This window comes from Diuraphis noxia, unplaced genomic scaffold, assembly GCF_037042655.1.
Source record: "Diuraphis noxia isolate RWA-SAM2 unplaced genomic scaffold, SU_Dnox_SAM2 contig0001, whole genome shotgun sequence".
In the NCBI taxonomy this organism is placed as follows: domain Eukaryota; kingdom Metazoa; phylum Arthropoda; class Insecta; order Hemiptera; family Aphididae; genus Diuraphis; species Diuraphis noxia.
Genome location: NW_028301711.1, coordinates 104869057 through 104892197, shown reverse-complemented (window position 1 = coordinate 104892197; position 23141 = coordinate 104869057). Strand labels below are relative to the sequence as shown.

General features: G+C 28.3%; 2 protein-coding genes across 2 annotated transcripts in view; both read right to left on the bottom strand.

The window, feature by feature from the left end:
• The window catches only part of LOC149063067 (uncharacterized), a 331333-nt gene that overhangs the window by 207377 nt on the left and 100815 nt on the right, over positions 1–23141 (bottom strand). The window lies entirely within an intron of this gene.
• LOC149063069 (E3 SUMO-protein ligase KIAA1586-like) lies at positions 4024–5980 on the bottom strand. Its single transcript, XM_089216332.1, has one exon. It carries the CDS (start codon positions 5881–5883, stop codon positions 4237–4239), a length of 1647 nt encoding a protein of 548 aa, XP_089072458.1. The 5' UTR covers positions 5884–5980; the 3' UTR covers positions 4024–4236.

Here is a 23141-nt window from a genome sequence, read left to right as displayed (position 1 = left end):
AGTGTGTTGCCAGCGTGAGCGTGCACGACGCTTTTCGATAATTAGGGTTTTTATGTTGAGAGGTATCTCGTATTGATTTGAATTTGTTGGTTTGTTTGGATTAGGAGTATAGGATGAGTCGGAGATTGCTGCTTTTATTGAGTTGACAAAGTCTTGGGACGCTATTTCAATTTCACTGCTGGTTTTTAGAGAGATTTTTAAGTTTGTGTTATTTTCTAAGATGGTGGATAATTTTTCCCAATTGACAGGACCTTTTGCGAGGGTGGATCGGGGAGGTTTGCAGGTTGTTGAACCATTTATTTCAAGAATGACCGGGGTATGATCTGATGAAATTTCACAACTATTTTGAATTTTATGTCTTATGTGTTTTGGAATTGAGGTGAGAAAGAAGTCTAAAATGTCAGGCTGTCGATTTATGTGAGTAGGCCAGTAGGTTGGGCCGTTTGGAGATATAAAAGAGCAGCCTATTTTTTGAATATTGTCAAGAAATAATCTCCCTCTGGAGTTTGTCAGTCTGCTACCCCATTGAGTGTTCTTAGCGTTGAAATCGCCAACGGCGATAAACGAACGCCCAAGTGACTTTAGAAAGTTTTCGATTTGAGGAGGCGTTATTGCCGGTAGAGGAGGACAGTAAACTGAGGATAGTGTGGTTGGAATATGATTTAGTACGATTTGGATATTCGTTGCTTGTATTGATGGTAGTTGGAGGCTTTGGAGTGGGTAGTGTTTGATTTGGTTTGAGACTAAAATGGCGGATCCCGCGTGGGCGGTTCCGTCGGGGTGGTTGGCTTTGTATACTTGGAACCCAGGGAAAAAGTGATTAGTACTGGAAGTGTAGTGGGTTTCCGTTATTAGTGCGATGTCAATTTTACTTTGGATTAAAAATTGAAGTAGCTCTGGTTCGTTTTGTTTTAAACCATCTGCATTCCATAGTATAATTTTTAAAGACTTGGTGTTGGGGGGATTAGAATTCATTATTTGAAATTAATTTATTGATTACTGTGGTGAGCAATTGGATTAGCGGGTTAATAAGTAACTTCATTTCGGTTAAAAATGATGACATTAGATTTTCTGTGTTATTTTCTTGGGTGGGATTTTGTGTTTCACGTTGTGAGTACTTTTTTTTTGCATGTGTTTCGGGAGGGGGTTTTTTGGGAAGAGGGGGGAATGCATTTAAGTCTTGTGTAATTGGTGTAGTCTGGGGAGTGTCCACACTGGGGTCTTGACCCACGCTTACATTGTTGGTATTAATTACATTGTTTATTTTAGTTTTAGAATTTTTAAAGAACAGACTTGAATTTCGATGTAACCACTGGAGATGTTTGTGTGTGCTGCATCCACGGTAGCTGGCGGTGTGGTTGCCTCCGCATAAGGTGCAAGTTGGTGGCTGGTCTTTGGACTGGGTGCAATTGGCGGTTAGGTGCTGTCCTATGCAACGGACACATCTTGGTGGGTGGGCGCAGTAGGTTTTTGAGTGGCCGTAGTCTTGGCAATTTGTGCATTGGATAAGCTCGCGACGTTTATGAGGTTCTTCAACTGATATTTTGGTATGGAGTAGATTTTTCAAGTGAAAAATATCCTTGTTGATTTCAGCAGGATCGAGATCAACGAAAAACAATGGTAATGGTTGTCTAGAGGTCTTATGTAAAACGTTACTGACGTTGCGAACTGAGTAGCCGATTTCAGAAATGGCTATTCCGACCTCAGAAGTTGGTGTAGATGGGTGGAGGTTACGTACTACGATTCGGAAGGCTCTATCTTCACGAGCCTGATACGTGTGATGTTCAATTTGCTTTTCTTTGAGATGTCTGATGACCTTTCGGTATGCATCAGAATCTTTAGTTTCAATTTTTAGATTTTTCGAGGTTGATTTAAATGAGAAATTATTAGTGCCAATCAGATCTATAAAGTCCGTACGCAGCTTGATAAAATTGTCAATATTTCTGACAAAAATAGGTGGAGGTGCTGGGATTGGTTGGACATCATCAGTTTCAATATTGTATGAAGTTGGTTGGTTTGAAGCGAGTTCGGTAGGTGTAGTAGCAGGTGAGATAGGAGTAAACCTATTTTCTGTAACAAACTGGGTCTGTTGTTTGTTTTTTTTTGACGTTTTAGGTGAGGTGGAGCTTGACGAAAGAAGTAACACACGTTTTAACTTGGATAATTTCTCATTTTTTTTTTTTTAGAGGTTTTATCTTGAAATTCAGAATCATCGTTTTGATCTAAATCCATATCAGAGTCGTTTTCAAATGCATCACTTGACACATTCTGTATACGGCTCATATTTGAGGATTATTGATAACGAGTTCGGCTTAGTGACCGTGTAGGTAGTGGGTAATGATCGACCACCGCCGGCGGGGCCGGGGGATCGGGGTGTGTTGTGTCGATAAGCGTAATTAAGTGCTTATCGGTTGTGTGGGAACAAGGTTGAGTAACAATAGAATTACAGTAAAGTAATTATATTTACCAATTTTTCCGTTTTTTTGAGACTGGATAATGATTAGGCGTGCAGAGTAATAAACAATGTAAGTAGAATTTTTACAACGGTTGAAACGGTGCTACACATAAGGATGTAGTATAGATAGAAACTGTCGGAATTGAATAAAAACACTGAGTAACCTGTACCGCACATGTGCAACGGACGACGGACGTCGCTGAACTGATACTATAGAATTAAAATTATATGTCGGCCTACTAATTTCAGAATAAAAAATGTATTATATTATATCGATTTATTATATTATTGTATACATAAAGAAACTTTTATTTAGAAAACGTGCATTGCCATCATAGTGCAATCTTATATATTATCAGGGCTTAAAGTGGGAAAAAATTCCCATATAGTTAGTCTATATATATATATAACGTCTCCATATAGTTTTAAGCGTTCCATATATTGTTTTATGTATAATGTCTAATGCACATAGACATATTATAGTAGATACATGTAATTTTTAAACAGTGATTGTGTAACATACTCATCCAACATTCCCACTTTTAAGTTTAAACCTTGAATAATGATAAAATTTGTAATTTATTTTATGAACAATTTAAATCACAAATAATACTACATTTTTAAAAATAATTAATGTTTTACACAAATTTAATATTGTTTCTCATGATATTAAGTTGTAAGTAGTGGTTTTTTTAAGAAAACTAAAGAAATCAACCTGACCAAAAATATTTATATCATAAAATGTTGGGTTTTTAGTGCTTTAAATTATACAAAATAAAATTTAAATTCTATGCATGGTGGGATAAGTATGCTTATAAAATCACACTTTACCTATATATCTATATATATTATATATATTAATAAGAAAGTATGAATTTCAATTTTACATTATTTAATAAAGAGCTATTTTAAAATAAAACAATTATAAATATTTAAATAGGAACATAAATTATATTTTCTTTAATAAAATGTTTTCTTTAACATGAATTCATAAAAATTATAAATGTAACATACCAACATAGAAAATATACATATTAACTATATTATTATACTTATGCATTTAAGAGTAAAATAAGTTATAATAACTATTAATATATATAGTAAGGTAATGTAGGAACATAAATTAAATTTTCTTTTGCACTTGGTTGCTTTAACATTAAATAATAAAAATAAAAACTAACAAACATAATAATAATCAAGTAAGTTTTTTAATTAAACATTTAAACAATTCCATATTGAGTTATAAGGATTAGATTCATTTTCATCTTTTTTGGCTGTTTTTAAACAATTTGTTTCTGTAGCAGAACGTTTTCCTCTCATAATCCATGACTTCACAAATGATTTAGGATCAAATTTTTCTAGAGGTGGCCCAACACAATGAATGAAAATTAGTGAAGACAAATGACTTGATGTTAATGTACTCCTTATAGGACTTACATTTACATTCATTGAGCTAAAGGTACGTTCACACTCCGAAGAAGATATTGCAATAGAGTTAATTACAGTCATTAAAGGTTTAATATCAATATTAACTTTTTTATTTTATTTGAACTCACGAAAACCTCGAACAGATAAAACTTGATCAATTTGAAACACCTGTGATAAACGTCGAATATTTTCATCGCCATACTGAATATCCATATTATCTGGCCAATTTTCTGGGGAAAGGACTTCTAAATCTTCAATTAAATTTTTGAAATTAACTTGATATTCATTATTAACTTCCCTCGATGACACATTACTAGCTTGTGTTGTCATAAGTCTTTGTTTCATATTATTACTTAAACTTGTAAAAATTGTCCCATTTGTATTTTTATAACTGATGTTTTAGAATATATTTGAATGTTTTTGAATTCTTTGTTTTCACAAGCAGAAATTGCTTCTTGACTTTTTGGACCTGGTATACTAGCCATGGACTCTAAAACTCGAATTGTACGCTGAATAGATTTATGAGCAGCAGGTAATGTCATATCTCTTTTTTGTAATTGTATTGATAAGTCTGATAGTTCAATTAATGCATCATATAACACACCAAGATTATGTACAAAATTATTCGAAGTGAGTATATTTTTTAACCCATTATATTTTGCTCTTTCTCTTGAGTCTCTACATGTGTCAGTAGATGCATAAGAAAAATGTTTGAATAAAGCTTCATAATTATTCCAAACAGCTTTCACTGTACTCTGACTTGAAGCAACCCATCGAATAGTGAAAATCTTACCGATCGTTAATAGTTGTTTCTCCAATGAAGCAGCACATTCACGTAATTCACTTGTATTCTTAGGAGACATATGGTATGTTGCATAAAGTTTTTCAATAAAACTCTGAAATTGATTTAGTCCACTTACTTCTTTTAAAGTATCGTTAACTGCCAACTCTAGGCGGTGGTTACAACAGTTCCAAGTTATTATATTTGGAAAATCATTTTTTAATAGAGTACCGACACCAGATTTCCGTCCCAACATATTAGATGCTCCATCACTAACAAAAGCAATTAAGTTTTTTTTTAAAAACTCAAAATTAATCCCATACTTTTCAAGTGCTTGCAACATTGAACCTTTTACAGATATAGCTGAGGTATTATTCAGTTCAACAATATCAAAAAAGAATGTATTTATTTCACCTAACTCACCAATAGCACAGCGCAAACAAACAACCAACATCGACTTCTTGCTTAAAGTTGTTGATTCATCAACTAAAATACATAATTTTGTTTCATTTTCTGTAATGCATTTAGCTAATTTTTTTCTCATCTCAAAGGCAATATGATCAATTATTTGTGTACATGATACATTAGTTTGAAGAATTCTACCAAGATCAACTCCATTAATAACTTGTAAGTCAACTAATTTTGGCATATCAGTATATGGGCGTTGATTTTTAGAAATTAAATAGGCTGTTCTAAATATTTTTTGTGTTTGGTCTGATTCAGATAATACCATTTCAGATAATTTTTCATCCATTATATTTTTTTTACTTTCATCAACAATCTTTTGAGCATTTAAATGTGAAATTGAAAGCTTGTGTTTTGATATTTTTTTTCTTAAATTAGTCTGTTTATTTTTTAAATTTAAACCAGTTGGAGAAATTTCTGCATTTGACCACTCAGTTGCTATATGTGAACCTGTTTGCTTAAGCAAATTTAGATTTACATCTCTACAAAATGTACAACCAATTTTTTTTTCTTTAAAATACATCCAAGGATAAGTTTCAGTAAAATAATGAATTTGTTTGGTGTCCCAGCAATCAGGATAAGAATTATTATCTATATAATTAGTAGATTTAGTAACAGGAATTGTGGATGAGGTTGATAAGTCAATATTTGATTTAAATGTACTGGTAGCAGTTTGTTCTTTGCTAGTAGGAACTTTATGTGTAGGTAAATCATTCTTTGGAATTTTGGAGAAGTTATACTTCAAAAGACTCATAATGTCTACACAAAACAATATATGAAAATTAAAAAATAAATATTCTTTAAAAATAATTTAACTTAAATAAGATTAAATTTACCTGTTAGCCGTAACTTCTTAGTTCTTTTTATAACAAATTATTTAAATAGATAATTAAAATATAGTTAACATTAAAAACTTTTTCAATAAAACTACTTAAAACGATAAAGGTTAAGTAGGTACATACTACAACACACTACATTAAATGCTGTCAATAATAATATTTTGTTAGTACAACAATATAATTATTATTATAATGATCTTTTGATTTTCGAATATTTTTATGTATAGTTATAAATAAACTTATAAATTATACAGTGTATGCATTGGTCAGAACAGTAAACAATCCGAACGCGTACCTCACCTCACGTACGTGGCTATAAATTGCTATAAACGTTTTCATCGGGTTGGCCCAAACATCATATTAGTAAACGTTTTTGTGTTTTTCGAATAAGTGATAACAATTTCTTAATAGGTAATCACTAATCACGGTTGTAACTTGTAATCTCAACGGAATTATCGGAATTCTGAATTATATTGATTATATAATGTTTGGATATAATTGATTATTGAAGAATTTGAAGCGTTCCGACTTACCATACGCATAATTTGTTAAAGTCGTTAAAGAGGACGCTTTTTAACCACCGTTAGAGGTAGGGGGACTGAGTCCCCTTGCGTCCCCCCCCCCACTTTAACCCCTGTATATTATGGACTATTTCATTGAATTCAGAGCATACTCGTATAGTCGTATATCAAGAAAAATTATAGGTACGTCATTTTTTCTTAAGCTCGTCTCACATAATTTGGTTGTCCGATTCCCTCGTAAAACATAATATATTTTAAATGATCATACATTTTACTACGAGATATAACAAACATATTAAATATTTTTCATCATCTGTATTGTCGACAACTTTTTTTTTTAGGCATCTCCAAACAGATATTGAACATCTGTAAAATTTATATTTATTTAAGAATGAAGGCCTGTGATTGTACATAATATTATAAATGATACGTTTTATATGTATATTATATCAATATCATAATGACTTGACGAAAAACAAAAGATAAGATTTTATTTTTTATTCCAGTACATATGGTACCTCCCTATCTTATTACGAGTCTTTATAATATAAGAAGGCTATTTACATTGGTAAACATATATTATTATAATTTTTTGTCATGAAATTTCAATATCCTGAAGGTTTTGAATTTAAAATTTTACTTTCATTGTAAATGAGTTAATATTAGTATAATCATTAATATGGTCGTCAGATGATGAAGTTTGTTCTTCATATTGAACTTTTAATCAAAAGTTGAATTGATGATATATCGTGCCAAATAGATAGTAGATTATTAAAAATATCAAATCAAAAATCGGTTGGAATTAGAATTATCCGTTCACAGAAAATGTAATATAAAATTACTTAGATACCTAGTTGCTTTTTAATCAGAAACGTATTATATAATATCATTATTATACAATGCACACCAGTAAGTAAAAAGAAAAAAAAATTGCAGAATAAACGAAATCCGGTCTTTAGACTTTTCTTTTACGTGCATTATATTTTAATATATTCTACACCATGATTCACCATGCATCAATAAAATAATAATTTGTAGGTATTCAAAATTTGATTTTTGGCTACGGATACGATGATATGAAAATATTACCATTTAATCTATAATCGTCAATAATTTGTAAAAATTGTATTGATTTATATTTTTAGAAAGCCGTACATAAGGACACTGAATTATCATTAGTATAAATATTTCACTAACCAAGAAAATTTTGATGAGATACATTAAAAAACTTTAATTAGATAACTTACAAAGAGTGGTTTCAGTTTGAATAAACAGAATTTTGTATCGCCACAGGGCACTTCTGTACTCTTCGATGATAATTTTAGTAGTAAAAAAATCAAGAAAATATAATCTGTATAATTCCAAAAATAATAATTCGAATAATTTCGTTATCAAAGTGAAACATAGGGATGATCATTCTCGGTATATGACCCTGTCACCCTGTATATATTTAAATAATGTTTTATTACGGACCGTTAAATTTTCATTTTAGATTCTGAACGAAGTGATGAATGTATTGATTGTACAATGATGTGTGTGTTTTTTTTTTTTTTTTTTGTGTCTGTGTACAGCATAACTAGTCGAAATAATGCTTTGATTTCAAACTTTGGGGGTGGTTCCCGGTGTAAAATTGAAGATCCTTGGTGCATTAAACAGGTCAAAAGTAAACATTTTCCAACAGTTTTCAAAAAAATCGAGAAAAAAAAAGGACAGAAAAACTGGAATTTTTACGCAAAATCAGTTTTCGACCAAATCGATTTTTTTATATGGTTGTAATTCAAAAATTAATCACAGTAAATACTTGAAATTTTTACCAAATGATTATGTTAGTGTTATCTATATACAGTTTAATTTTCAAACATTTTTGACTTTTTTTGAGTTATTTATAGACCACTGAAATTTTCGATTTTTTTTTTTTGAAGTGTGGGTTAAAAAATGTTGGACGACCAAAAAAACTTGAAAATGTAATACAAGGTTCCTTATGAGTTGTTCTTATTGAAGCTAAAAAAAATTAAAAATCGTAAGTCACAATTTTTTTTAATAAGCGTTTATAGTTCAAAATTTTACGAAATCTGTCGAAAACGCGAAAATTTGCAAGTAATTTTGAAGTTGAAAAATCATAAAAATTTTTGCGTTTACAACTAAGGATTAAAAATACAACACTGAGTTTTCCATAAGTTTTCCTTCAAGTAGCTATAGAGAAAACTCGAAGCATCATTATAGAAAAAATTTTAAGTGCGTTTGAATTTTAAATTTTTACGAAATAGCGTAACGATAACGATTTATCCTGAAACGATTTTAAATATTTGTTATTATTCAAAAAGTATAAGTCGTAGATACTTGAACATTTTATCAGTTATTTAGATTGGCATTTTCTTTACATGATTTAATTTTCAAAATATTTTGACTTTTTTTGAGATATTTATAGACGACTAGTGTCAGTAAAAAAATTTTAGATAACCAAAAAAACTTGAAAATTTAATACAAGGCTCCTTATGAGTTGTTCTTATTTTAGCTAAAAAAAAATAAAAATCGTTAGTCACAATTTTTTTTTATAAGCGTTTATAATTCAAATTTTTACGAAATCTGTAGAAAACGCGAAAATTTGCAAGTAATTTTAAAGTTGAAAAATCATAAATTTTTTTGTGTTTATAACTAATGATTAAAAATACAACACTATTTTTTCCATAAGTATTCCTTCAAGTAGCTATAGAGAAAACTCGAAGCATCATTATACGAAAAATTGTAGGTGCGTTTAATTTTAAATTTTTACGAAATTAAGGGAAAAAATGGGAAATTTTACGCACAATAATCTGTTTTCGACAAAATCAATTTTGATTTTTTATTTAACTTTAAAACGAATGACCATTGATACTTGAAATTTTCACCTAATGTTTATATACGTACCTATGTTCTATCCACCATGAAATTAAAAAAAAAATTTGACTTAAGTTGAACTATTCATAGGTATATGCAATTTTCAATCATTATTAGTTTTTTTTTAAATTAAAATCGATAAAAATTTTTTTTTTTAGGTAGAAAATCTTGAAAATTTAATACAAGGCTCTTAACATATTATTACAATAGCAGCTGAAAAATAAAAGAAATTCATAGTTACAATTTTTTTTATAAGCATTCAAAGTTTGAATTTTGACAAAATACGTAAAAATCACAAAAATTCACAAATTATTTTAAGCTAGAAATTAATAAAAAAAAATCTTTTTAAAACTAAGATTTAAAAATTTAATATAAGATTCATTACAAGTTTTTCAATCTTTATCACAAAAAAAATGTCCACCGGAAATTCAAATTAAATTTTTTGAGCATTTGAATTTCAAATATTGACACAAATTCGTCAAAATCATGAATATTTGCGAATTATTTTGTAGTTAAAAATGTATAATATTGTTTGTATATATATCTAAGGTTATACAATTCAACAATAAGTTTTCCATAAGTTTTGCTTCAAATAGCTATAGAGAAAATTTGAAGCGTCATTATAGGAAAAATATTTTGAGCGTTTGAGTTTTAAATTCTTATGAAATCGTGTAATGATAACGATTTATCCTCAAACCAAGTATATGCATATCTATGATAATATAAGGTATTATGAATTATGATAACTACATGATAACTACACTAATTGATTAACCATGCCTTACGCAAAATGCGTCTTAATTGAAAAATAAAATATTTGTTTCAAAATAGAATGTATGACAATATTTAAATATAATATATCCTAGACTGACAAATCATCTCCGCTCAGAATCGTTTTTCGTATACAATGATACCTATCATTGCATTCAAATTTAATCCCTTCCATTACAGTAACCTACTGTACAGCAGAGCGACATCCACGACTTACCCGCTTTTTCGTTTTTGTTGCTCGCATTATTTATTGTTGTTATTTAATATAAAATGTATTAAATATTTTTCTATTCGTGCATATCTGTGTAGGATATATAATATAAATATTATGTTGTGCTCTGATGTAATATTTTATTATTATATAAACGAACACAATATATACGCCACTGATATCGCAGGATATACAATCTCAGTGTGCTGAATATAATAATAATTTTTTTTTTTTTCTAATTCATCGGTATGTAGGAGTATGATAATAGAACATTTTAACAAAATTTAAAAATATTAGGTACAATAGAACTTCGATTAACCGTCACTCGATTAACCGTCACTCTCTGTTATCCGTCATCGGTCATCGCCGAAAAAAAAAATAATTAGGCGATTAGACGATTGTGATAAACTCGTCGTGGTGCCCAACATAGTAACTATAAAGTGTATAAAAATAGTTTGTAATATGTACATATCCAATATGAACGATAAACATGATAAACGAACTATAAATTTATGTGTGTATGTATTGTAATTTAATCAGTGACCGACGAACAGCCTACGTGTAAGTGTGTACCGTGTGTATTAGTGTTTTCGTAGTTTATGTGTATTTTTGCAAAATTTCCGTTAACCGTCTATTCGATTAACCGTCATAGCCCCGGTCCCGACAGTGACGGTTAATCGAAGTTCTACTGTACGTAGTGTCCTATACTCTGGGGTTTACAGGCGGTCCGGGTAAAAATTTTCTTGGTGTGCGTGATTGCTAAATTGTTAACAATGAAAAAAAAAGAATTCAAGTTGTCAAATATCGTCTATAATATTATTAATTATTACTGTTATCAGTGAATGTTATTTGAGAAAATCACATAATTAACGATTTTCAAAACATTCAGTAGGTACCTGTTTAATTTTAAAGTTAAAAAAACATTTTTCTTTTTAAAACATTGCTCCACATTAGTGTTTTAAAAAAAACGTATTTTTATTTTAACTACAAAATTTTGTTCATTTTAAGTTGTGTAATTCGTGTATTTTTTTTAATCTTATCACAAAAGTGGTTCTCCGTGTCAATGTTTTTAGATGACGAAAAATCGGAATGCGTTTCCTAATAGAATATTCGATGTACCCAACCGTTTAAGTATTGGCCTAAATATAGAAAGTGATCGCTTGTAAAATATTGAAGTACGAGTTCACTTATTGATACGAGTAAAAAATATTTAACTTGTAACAAAGTTATTTTCCCTGAATTTTTTTTTTTTAATTTAAAAATCATACCTACCTATAATTATTCACCTGATAATTTATTGTTCACAGAACTCGTTAGCTCTGTTAAAACAATGAAAAATCAGAATAATAAAAACTCAATAACATTTTATTAATGTAAATGAAGAATGTATATTTAGGTATTTTCTATCTTCTTACACTCTTTTGTCTATTTAGGTGTGTAAGTTTCATCATGCGTATTAAACTTCAATGAGATAAACACAAACTATTTTAGACTGTAATATATGAGCTTATATCGTTCCTCTTGACTTGAATACTCGTTAAAATTGCTCAGATATTAAAAATTACAAATAGTTTTATATTTTAAGCAATATTGAGCGAATCGATTAATTAATTACAACTGATGATAAGTGATAATTGATAAGTAATGATTATAATACTATTAATCTGTAGCCATTGATATACTATAGTAATGAAAAAAAAATACAAAATAAATTATCATTTTTTTTCATATCATAATTCGTTATTGTTTAATCTAGAATAATGGCTATTGTCATTCATTTTTCATTGTAATCCTATTGTATAACATGCATTATAGAATATGTTTAATCAAACAATTGAATAGATATTCGTTTTGATTATACCGTTGTATAATCGTATATGAAGTTATCATAACGATGCATATAATAGATGCTAATAATTATCCAATGATCACAAAATTATATTTTATATTACATTATTATAGTTCAAATCCGAAGACAGAAAAACGGGTGTGACACGTTTGGAGACGTTATCAAAAATTACTCGAAAATTGAAAACACGTCAAACGGACAAATCAAATATAATTTTTTCAATAACTTAAAATTATCTAACTATAGTTTGGAAATGCTTAAAGTAATTGAACGAATTATTTTAGTACCGCAGAAATGTAACGCAAACTCAATAAAGTTGCCAAAATAGAAGTTTATTAAACTGCATCAATAAATCTTTTTTTCTATGTTCCAGTCGAACAAATATTATTTTTGTAATTTACGAAAGTTTCCGTTATTATTCGATTGTGATAAAAAAAAAATAAAATAAAATAAAAGAACTTTTAACAATACAATAATTCACTTACGGTAAAAAAAAATGTTTTAGGTACAGAGTTTGGTTAAAGCTGCGTGTTATTATGAAAAAAAATGTATGTATTGACCCTAAACCGATAACTCAACTTATGTTTTTTTCTTCTAAAAAATAAGGATTTTGTTAATTAACATGAAATTAATTTTCATCAAACCTGCCTTTTCACTACCTGCAGGCAGTGTTGAGACTTATCTAGATAAGTTATCTAGATAAATTATTTAGTTATCTTTTATCTTATCTATATAAATAGTTTATATTATCTAAATAATTATCTAAGATAAAAAATTCATTCATCTAGATAAATGCATCTCTATACAAAAAAATATAATACACATTTTGATTGTCAATATTTACTTTTATGATAACTAGCCAATACTTTAAATTTGAATATTGTCGAGTAAAAAAAAAATATGTTCATAATAATGTTATTTATTATACAGGTATTATATTTTATTATTGATATTTTCGTTAGGGGCACGGTGATCAAATTTACCTACATTACATTGTTACAAGTCGTGTAAAATATGTAGTTTTTTCGTTATATTTATACTTAATTTAAAAAATGATTTTTCAGTTATACCTTAGTTATTTATTAATAATAATGTCTACTGCTAACATTAATTTACTCATATAGCCGGTGTTTATATAATATTGAAGCACTAAGTAGTATCAAAGGTGTTATCTTAAAATGTTTTGGACTTCAATGTGTTAAAAAAATTTATCTTTTTTTTATCTAGATAATAATGTATTTATCTTTCATCTTTATCTAGATACATTTTTGTCCTGTTATCTTTATCTTTATTTAGATAAAAAAGTACTTATCTAATCCCAACACTGCCTGCAGGTGTGGTTAAAGCGAAAAAGTTTACTGACCGAGCTTCATTTGGTATATGAGACTGCTATACAAAATATATTATTATTGTTATTTCACATAGATCAATATTATATAAATATGTATATATATATAAACAGTGGTTCATATTACTTATTAGTATGCACGGTTGACTATAATACAACTACTACGACACCTCGTGGAATTGCATAAAACATTTTCAGATCAAATTAACATAAATACATAATATTATATTATTATATTATTATATTTGCTTACCATTTTAATTAAAAGTATTGGAACTAATGCATACAAATCTTGTCTCAAGGGAAAAACTCAATCAAACCTCGTGAAATTGACACATTTTGATTTTTTTTTTTTCATTAACGCAATGATAACTATTATCGTCGATAACATTTTTTTAATTAAAAATGCATAATCGAACCTAACCTAACCTCAATAAAGTGTTACTCATTTAGTTATAAAAAATAAATGGCCAAAATCCAACAATTTTAGGAGGTGTTATATATTTTTCTCTTAAGTTATATTTGTCTGTCATCACGTTTTGGGGCAGTAAAAGTGCTTCAATTTTTGACTTCAGTACCTCGTTCGATCAGAAAATAAATCTAGTCAAAAGTAAAAAATTCTTAATAATTTTCTAAATAATCGAGAAAAACAAACTAAAAATTAAGGGAAAAACGGGAAATTTTACGCACACTCATTTTTCGACGAAATCGATTTTGGTTTTTGATGTCATTTTAAAACAAATTACCATAGATACATGACATTTTTACCGAATGATTTAAGTATATTATATCCACCATGCAATTTTCAAAAATGTTCGACTTAAGTTGAACTATTCATAGGCATTTGAAATTTTCGATAATTATTAGTTTTTTTAAAATTAATATTGATACAAGTTTATTTGTTTCGCAGAAAAGCTTGAAAATTGAATACAAGGCTCTTAACATATTGTTACAATAGCAGTTGAAAAATAAAAGAAATTCATAGTCACAATTCTTTTTTTATAAGCATTCAAATTTTGAATTTTGACAAAATACGTAAACATCGCAAAAATTCGCAAATTGTTTTAAGCTAGAAATTCATAAAAAATTTTCTTTTTAAATCTAAGATTTGAAAATTTAATACAAGGTTCCTTACAAGTTTTTCAATTTTTATCAAAAATAAAAAGTCCACCGGAAATTCAAATTAAATTTTTATGAGCATTTGAAATTTAAATTTTTACAACATTGGATTTTCACTGGATTTCACATTTAGGGATTTTCTTATTTTGGTGTAGGTAACTCTAAAAGTCTAAAACAAATGACCGCAGATACTTGAAATTTTCACTGAATGTTAATATATGCATTTTCTATATTTGATAAAATTTTCAAAATATTTAGATTTGTTTTGAGCTGTTTACTGACATTTTAATTTTTCAACTTTTTTAGTTTTTTATTTCTATAAATATCGATAAAAATGTATTTGTTCGGTAGAAAAGCTTGAAAATTTAATACAAGGCTTCTATCACATTGTAACAATAGTAGTTAAAAAATATTAAAAATTCGTAGGCACGATTTTTTTTTTACAAGGATTCAAAGTTTGAATTTTGACAACATACGTAAAAATCAAGAAAATTCATAAATTATTTTATGCTAGAAATTCATAAAAAATTTTTCTTTTATACCTAAGATTTGAAAATTTAATACCAGGCTCATAATATACTTTTACAATAGCAGTTGAAAAATAAAAGAAATACATAGTCACAATTTTTTTTTATAAGCATTCAAAGTTTGAATTTTGACAACATATTATGTAAAAATTACGAAAATTCGTAAATTATTTTATGCTAGAAATTCATAAAAGTTTTTTTTTTTTTTAATTCTAAGATTTGAAAATTTAATACAAGGCTTCTTACATATTTTTACAATAGCAGGTGAAAAATAAAAGAAAAATGTAGTCACCATTTTTATTTACAAGCATTTAAATTTTGAATTTTGAAAACTTACGTAAAAATCATGAAAATTTGTAAATTATTTTAAGCTAGAAATTCATAAATAATTTTCATTTTATATCTAAGAATTTAAAATTGTATATAAGGCTCCTAACATATTTTTACAATAGCAGGTGAAAAATAAAAGAAATATATTGGCACAATTTTTTTTTACAAGCATTCAAAATTTGAATTTTGACAACATATGTAAAAATCACGAAAATCCGCAAATTATTTTAAACTAGAAATCCATAAAATTTTTTCTTTTTAAATCTAAGATTTGAACATTTTTAATATTCTATAATATATCCTAGACAGATAAACCGTCTTCGCTCAGAATCGTTTTTCGTATACAATGATATAATATCATTGGAATCAAATTTAATTCCATCCATTACAATAACCCACTTGTAACCTACTATACAGCAGGGCGACATCGACGACTTACCCGCCTTTTTTTTATAAGTATTTTGACTCTTGTATTACAAAAGAACAATGCAATGCATCAACATTTCCTAATTAATTATTCATCACCTATAGTATTGTTTCATTATCACACAACAACTGACAACGGTCATCGCAAACAAAAGGGATGACCCTTGAATAGTTTCAATTCGTGTTGTTTATAGGGGGAATTATTGATTCCGCCGAAACTACCTGTTTAGAAAAAAGGTTTGTATCGATTCCACCGGCTATTAATTCCACCGGACACTGTTTATCCCCCCCCCCTTGTATATGTATTTTATATAGTACATAATACAAATAAAAAAACAATAATTGTATAATTCAAAAATAAATTGTATATTCTAATTAATTCGTGTATGTGAACATATTATAAAATATTAAAATTTATAATATAGTCTAAATTGTATAATTAAAAATTAAAATGTGTGAATAAATGATAAAATATTAAAATCTATATAGGTAATATGTACTATAGTCTGAATTGTATAGTATTGTATATTATGTAGGACTGTAATTTTAAAAATACATTTACAAATTACAAGGGCGGGATAAACAGTAGCCGGCGGAATTAATATGTAAATAATATTAACAGTAGCCGGCGGAATCGATATGTAGATATTTTAAACAGTAGCCGGCGGAGTCAATAGCCGGTGGAATCGATATAAAATCGGCGGAATCGATATACGTCCGTTTATAGATCTACTTAAAACATATTTTCTTGAAACTTTGTCGAAATATCATCATAAATCACATCCATTGAAAACACCAGCTTGACGTTCATCACTTGAGCTGGATTTCATTGTTTTGTTTTGCTTATTTTGATAAGTTTATTATTATGATAACAATATTATTATAATTGACCATCTAGACTGACAGGCACGGTCGAGAAACTTGCTCTCACCAAATATTATAATAACGGTCACGATTTCTCGTAACGATGTTGACCGGAAGACTTTAACTCGCACAAAGTATGACAATATAATAATAATAATAATAATATTATAAAGACGGTTAAACAATTACTGCCATTCTTATTTATAATATCTGGACTTTTCGTAAGTACCTTATATCCCTCCGCTATTTAATAATTTTTTTTCCCCGGCTTTACTTTACTTTAATAATAATAAACCTAAATAATTGGGATAAACAAACTAAAAATTAAGGGGAAAACGGGAAATTTTACGCACACTCAGTATTCAACAAAATCGATTTTGATTTTTGATGTAACTTTAAAACAAATGACCATAGATACATGAAATTTTTGACGAATGATTTAAGTATATTATATCTACCATGCAATTTTCAAAAGTTTTCGACTTAAGTTGAACTATTCATAGGTATTTTCAATTTTCGATGATTATTTTTTTTTGGGGGGGGTTTTTTTTTCTAACACATTTTAACAATATCATTTGAAAAATATTAAAAATTCATAGGCATGATTTTTTTTTTATAAGCATTTAAAGTTCAAATTTTGACTAAATACGTAAAAATTACAGCAATGTTCAAATTATCTTAGATAGAAATTCATAAAAATTGTTCTTTTCAGATCTAAGATTTGTAAATTAAATACGAGGCTCCTAACATACCTTTTTTTTACAATACTAGTTGAAAAATAAAAGAAATATTATATTATAGTCACAATTTTTTTTTTTATAAGCATTCAAAGTTAGAATTATGACAACATACGTAAAAATCACGAAAATTCTTAATTATTTTAAGCTAGAAATTCATAAACATTTTTCTTTTTAAATTTAGATTTATATAATCTATAATATATCCTAGATAGATAAACCATCTCCGCTCAGAATCGTTTTTCGTATACAATGATATAATATCATTGGATTCAAATTTAATTCCATCCATTACAGTAACCCACTTGTAACCTACTGTACAGCAGAACGACATCCACGACTTACCCGCTTTTTTTTACAGATGAAAATAATCGTTGTGGGTATAAGCATCGGTGAAAAGTACATCGTCAATCGCATTCAAAATAATAATGTTAATTTTTGTCTATGCCATTATAGTACTTGATTAGGCGGCTTTTTATGCATAACAACCATTAGAATAGAATAGAATAATATTAATAATATTATACATAGAAACGTGTGTCCACCTGCTACGGCTAGATTATAATGAATATTATTTAGTGCCGAACTGTACAACTGTACAAGGTGTAACAGAAAAACCTGACGAACGAAAAAGAAATAATCATCTTCAACCTACAGTTATGTATATTATGTAGATCGTGTTAAATTATCATGGACGGACGATACGTTCATTATATTATATCATCGCAATAGGTAATTTTTCTTTCGTCGTCTCCTAGCACTATTATGACGAACCTAAATGACAACGACAATAATGTATCATCTATATAATTTGAAACGTTTTCACGCACATCAACTATTCGTCTGTGTACGATGACGACCGATTACGGTGAGAATTTACCCCGAAAACGATATTTGAAACAAGATTATCATCATTATTATTATTGTTATCATAACTATTAGTATTTATTGTTATTACCATTATGTGTAAATGTGTCATATTGTATCGTATATAGATCATCACACTCGTCTTCAACCACGTTTCTGCAGCAGACTTAATTTCGGATGTTTTGTTTTTTCCCGAATATTTTTCACTGTGCGTAGTACAAGTCATTTGAGTAACAAAAAATCACGATCGATTTGATGTAAGATGCATAAATTATGCATAATTTGGCACGTGATTAATTGAGAATCTTCATGAAATAATTTCACTCTGTATAAAATAAACTCTCGAATATATTTAAACGCTGACCTAATCGTTTTATGAAACTAGGTAGGTACTGTAGAACTTTGAACGGATTTTAATTTCGAAAACAGTTTCATTAACTGGCGGGTTCATATACACCAAATAATTTTTAACATTCGAAAACATCTTTGAACTTTATAATGAACATTTATAACCATAATATTTTTATACTTAAATTAATATGGCAGTTTAAAAGGCAAAAGGAGGTATTTTCTAATTACAATTTCGATAAAAATATTCAAGTTGCATAGTTGGTGTATTTATTTGTTAAGCTAAAATGAGATAATATAAAAATTATTATCCATAAAATATTCTTTTAATTTAGCCAACTCAGTTAAACTCAATACCAATAACAAATAAACCCCAAAACATTAAAAAATAAAACATTTTAAAAATGGCATTCACAATATTGAAGATATACATAAGATATTGCGATCTTAAACTTAATTGCAATATGTGATACATTCTGCAATTATGGTGATGGACCTACATCTACATGGACCGCTAAGCTGTTAAGAAGAAGAAGAATGATGGTGAAACACATATTCCAGGAATGCACAGAATATTCCGCAACACGCATGAACCTAAAAATATCACCCATAACAGCATAAGTACGCAATGCAGGTCAAACTATGAAAATAATCAAATTTTTAAATACCGTTAAAATTATAAACATATCGTATACATTTTCTATGATTTCATTATTATTTTATTTTTTATAGGTATCTTATATAATATTGAATATTTTGTAAAGTAATGATCTTCGATGTTAAAGCCTTATCTTTCGATAAAACAAAACAAACATATGGTATAGGTGTTAGCAGTATTCATACGGAATCATGGCACCTTGATCTACGCGTATTGCTTAGTTGTTACCAAATTATTATTTAATCCGAAACCATCCTCTCAAACCCCTCTCAAAACGAATTTATATTACATTAAACGCATTTTAGCAGTTGTGACTTTGCGCAATTATTTAGCTAGTTTTTTTAAGACATTCGTAGCCAATGTAAAAACTCAATCCTCGGCCACACTATAAATATAGACGGTTTATAATTTCGCAGACAAGAAGGAGCAAATTACACGAACTATACAGATATCGTAGGCATGGGCGGTGGTCGTTTGGGCGAAGGTAATAATGTTAGGGCAACTATCATTTGTACCGTTTGGATGAGTGAAATTATTTTTACCTGTGCGAGGTAAAAACCGGGTTACAGATACTGATGATATTATTGCTAATCGTTATTAATCACTATTATCAAAAATGAGATTACGATCTCAGACATGATGTCCACGTTGTACATAATAACACTTTAGTGTGCTATGTGTAGTGTCTTAAATAATACTTTCATGTACGAGTTTTTAAAAATTAATTCTAACAATAGTAGTCAGTTGTAAGTTTTTATATATTTTTTACATTTATAATGGATTTAAAAATCGAACATATTTTAACTACGAAAAGAGGTAAAAGATATATCGAACAATACAAGTACACGGAATCAAATATTCTTCAAAATGAAACAATTCGATTTCGTTGTACAAAAAAAAAATGCAACGTAAGTGTCTTAATTGATATTAATTTAAAAAAATATACATATAAGAGATGACAATACATTTACATAATCATGAACTGAGTACAAAAAGATCTTTAGCTAGAGATATAGTTCGAACTTATTCTAAAAAAAAAGCTACTGAACAAACTCATGAAAAACCTATTATATTATTATATTAGGAAAGAATTATTACTATACATTTAAGTTGCGTTTAAAAATAGTTGATCATATATAATAACAGTATAAATTAATGTTTTTTAGATGCTATGAGCTATAATATTATAGTCAAAATTGAAAATACAATAAAAAATCTAATATACATTTAAGTTTCTTTTAAAAATAATCAGTAATAATAATAATAATGATATAAGTTACAATTAATACAAAATATACGTAAAAATGTTAAATTTATTGTTTTTGATATTAAGAACATACAGATTTTAAAAAAGTTAGGGAATCTATTTTTTTTTCCTAAAAAAATGTTTTAACATTTAAAACAACTCGGGAGAGTTAACATACTTCCTACAGGTAACTATAAAGTTGACCCGGGAGAGTTTACACACTTACTTTAGGTAAATATAATTTTGACCCGGGAGAGTTTACACACTTATTTCAAGTAAACATAATATTAACCGGGAAGTTTACCATCGGGAGAGTTTACTATTTTTAAAAATCAGGAGAGTTTACCACCGCCCAAAACGTTATTGCCTATTTTAGAGGTATTCTAAAAAGAACATACAATAGTATGACCTGATAAATTAAATAACTTTTGTTCCAATTAATATTTTAGATTCTGAGCAGAGTGATGAATACATTGATTTTACAATTATGTGTTTTTGTACACGATAAGTTGTCAAAAATAATGCTCCGACTTTCAACTTCAGTAGCTTTTCCGGTAGAAACGTAAATCTATTTGGTTCAAAATTTAAAATTCCTAGTAGTTTTCAAAAGCGTAGGGAACAACAAACAAAAAAATTAAGAAAAACGAGAGTTTTTACGCAAAATCGATTTTATATATTGGTGTAACTCTAAAACAAATTACCGTAAATAAATGAAATTTTCACTGAATGTTTATATTGGCATTTACTGTTTAACGAAAGAGTACAAAATATTTAGTTTTGTAGGATCCATATTTTATTTTAGTATAATATTTTGTTTATTATTTTTTCTACGATACATTTATTTATTTATTTAAATTTTAAACGGGCCAGGCCCAATTACATACATGATAATAGTAAAGACAATCGATCGTTAAAGTAATATACAAAAATTGAATAATTAAAGAGAAAAACAATAAAGTACAATATTAATTATTATATAATATACGTATAGCTATGAATTAACAAGTAAGATATTGCAATAATTTTTTAATGAGTAGAAGTTTGGTGATATGAATAAATCAATATTTAATTTATTTAAAGTTTTCATAATTCTATGATGGGGAGTATTGCTTGCATAATTAGTTACTTCTGTGTTTAGATAAAAAGTGTTTTTCGACCGGGAGTTACGAGTAGGGGTATGGAAAGAGAAGCGACTTAGGAACTCAGGACAGTCTATGTTTCCTGAGAAAAGTTTGTACGAAAAGTCAAATCTAATCGCAGATGACGTTGTTCAAGTGTTTCTAAGTTAAGAATTGTTAATGGTGGGGTGTATGAAGAGTTGGGTTCTCTGGCTATAGAACATTTGAATGAAAGAAAACGTAAGAACTTTTGTTGAATTTTTTCAATGATTTGCTTCAGATTATATGGAGACCATATTATTGAGCCATATTAACAAATAGAGCGTACCAAGCTGTACAGTAAATGGACTTTAAAGCTAATGAGTCATCAAAATCAGCACAATTACGACGGATAAAACCAAGGATTTTATTTGACCTGTTAGCAATGTTGGTAATATGACAGTCAAATTTAAGTTTGGGATCAAAAAAAATGCCAAGGTCTTTAATAGCCCCCATAGTCCAAAGTAGTGGTTCACTATTGAGGTTGTAATCAAATGAAGTAAATAATCGAGCTCTGGAAAATGTCATTGACTGGCATTTCTTAGTATTAAGAGTAAAATTATTGTTACTGCACCACTCATAGAGAGTATTTAAATCGAGCTGGAGTAAATCTGCCTCTTTACATAAAAAAATCTATTTTTTTGAAAGCACAGCTATTTATTATGATATCAACCAAATAAACAAACGAGGAAAAAATGTTTTGTTCATTCGTGTTGTCGTCAACGTTATGCTGTTAATATCATCATTGCTATTAAAATATTATAAAATTATACTATAATATGGTTTAGTGTTCACGTACTTTGAATTTATTTATCACTACATTATTGTAAAGTGAATATTGTGCATTAAATTCCATGGTCAACACACCGAACTGTGTTCAAAGTTCCATGTTAATACGAAATCGTTCGTAATATTATATTCTGTATAGCCGCATGCACAATATACATGACTGTATTGTATGCATATAATATTGTTTTCTATTTTGTATTATGTTTTATCGTCGCAACAATAAGCGAAATAACGATCCGTACAACGTATAATATATATATATATATATATATATAATATAATATCGAAAGAATATTATTATTATATTGTCTGTTGTGAAGACGGTCCACCGAGTGCGTCAGAACGGCGCCAGAAATTCGGATTTCGTCTGCGTTGGGAATAAAAAGGGGAGGATAGTTTTAGTATGGTGAGTTGAATATTGGAAAATATATTGGCGCAAAGTTCGTTTTGTAAACAAAGGAGAAACCTACAAACAGAAACCTACAAAATATAATCGACTATCGTCGTTCGTAAGATCTCTACATGCAT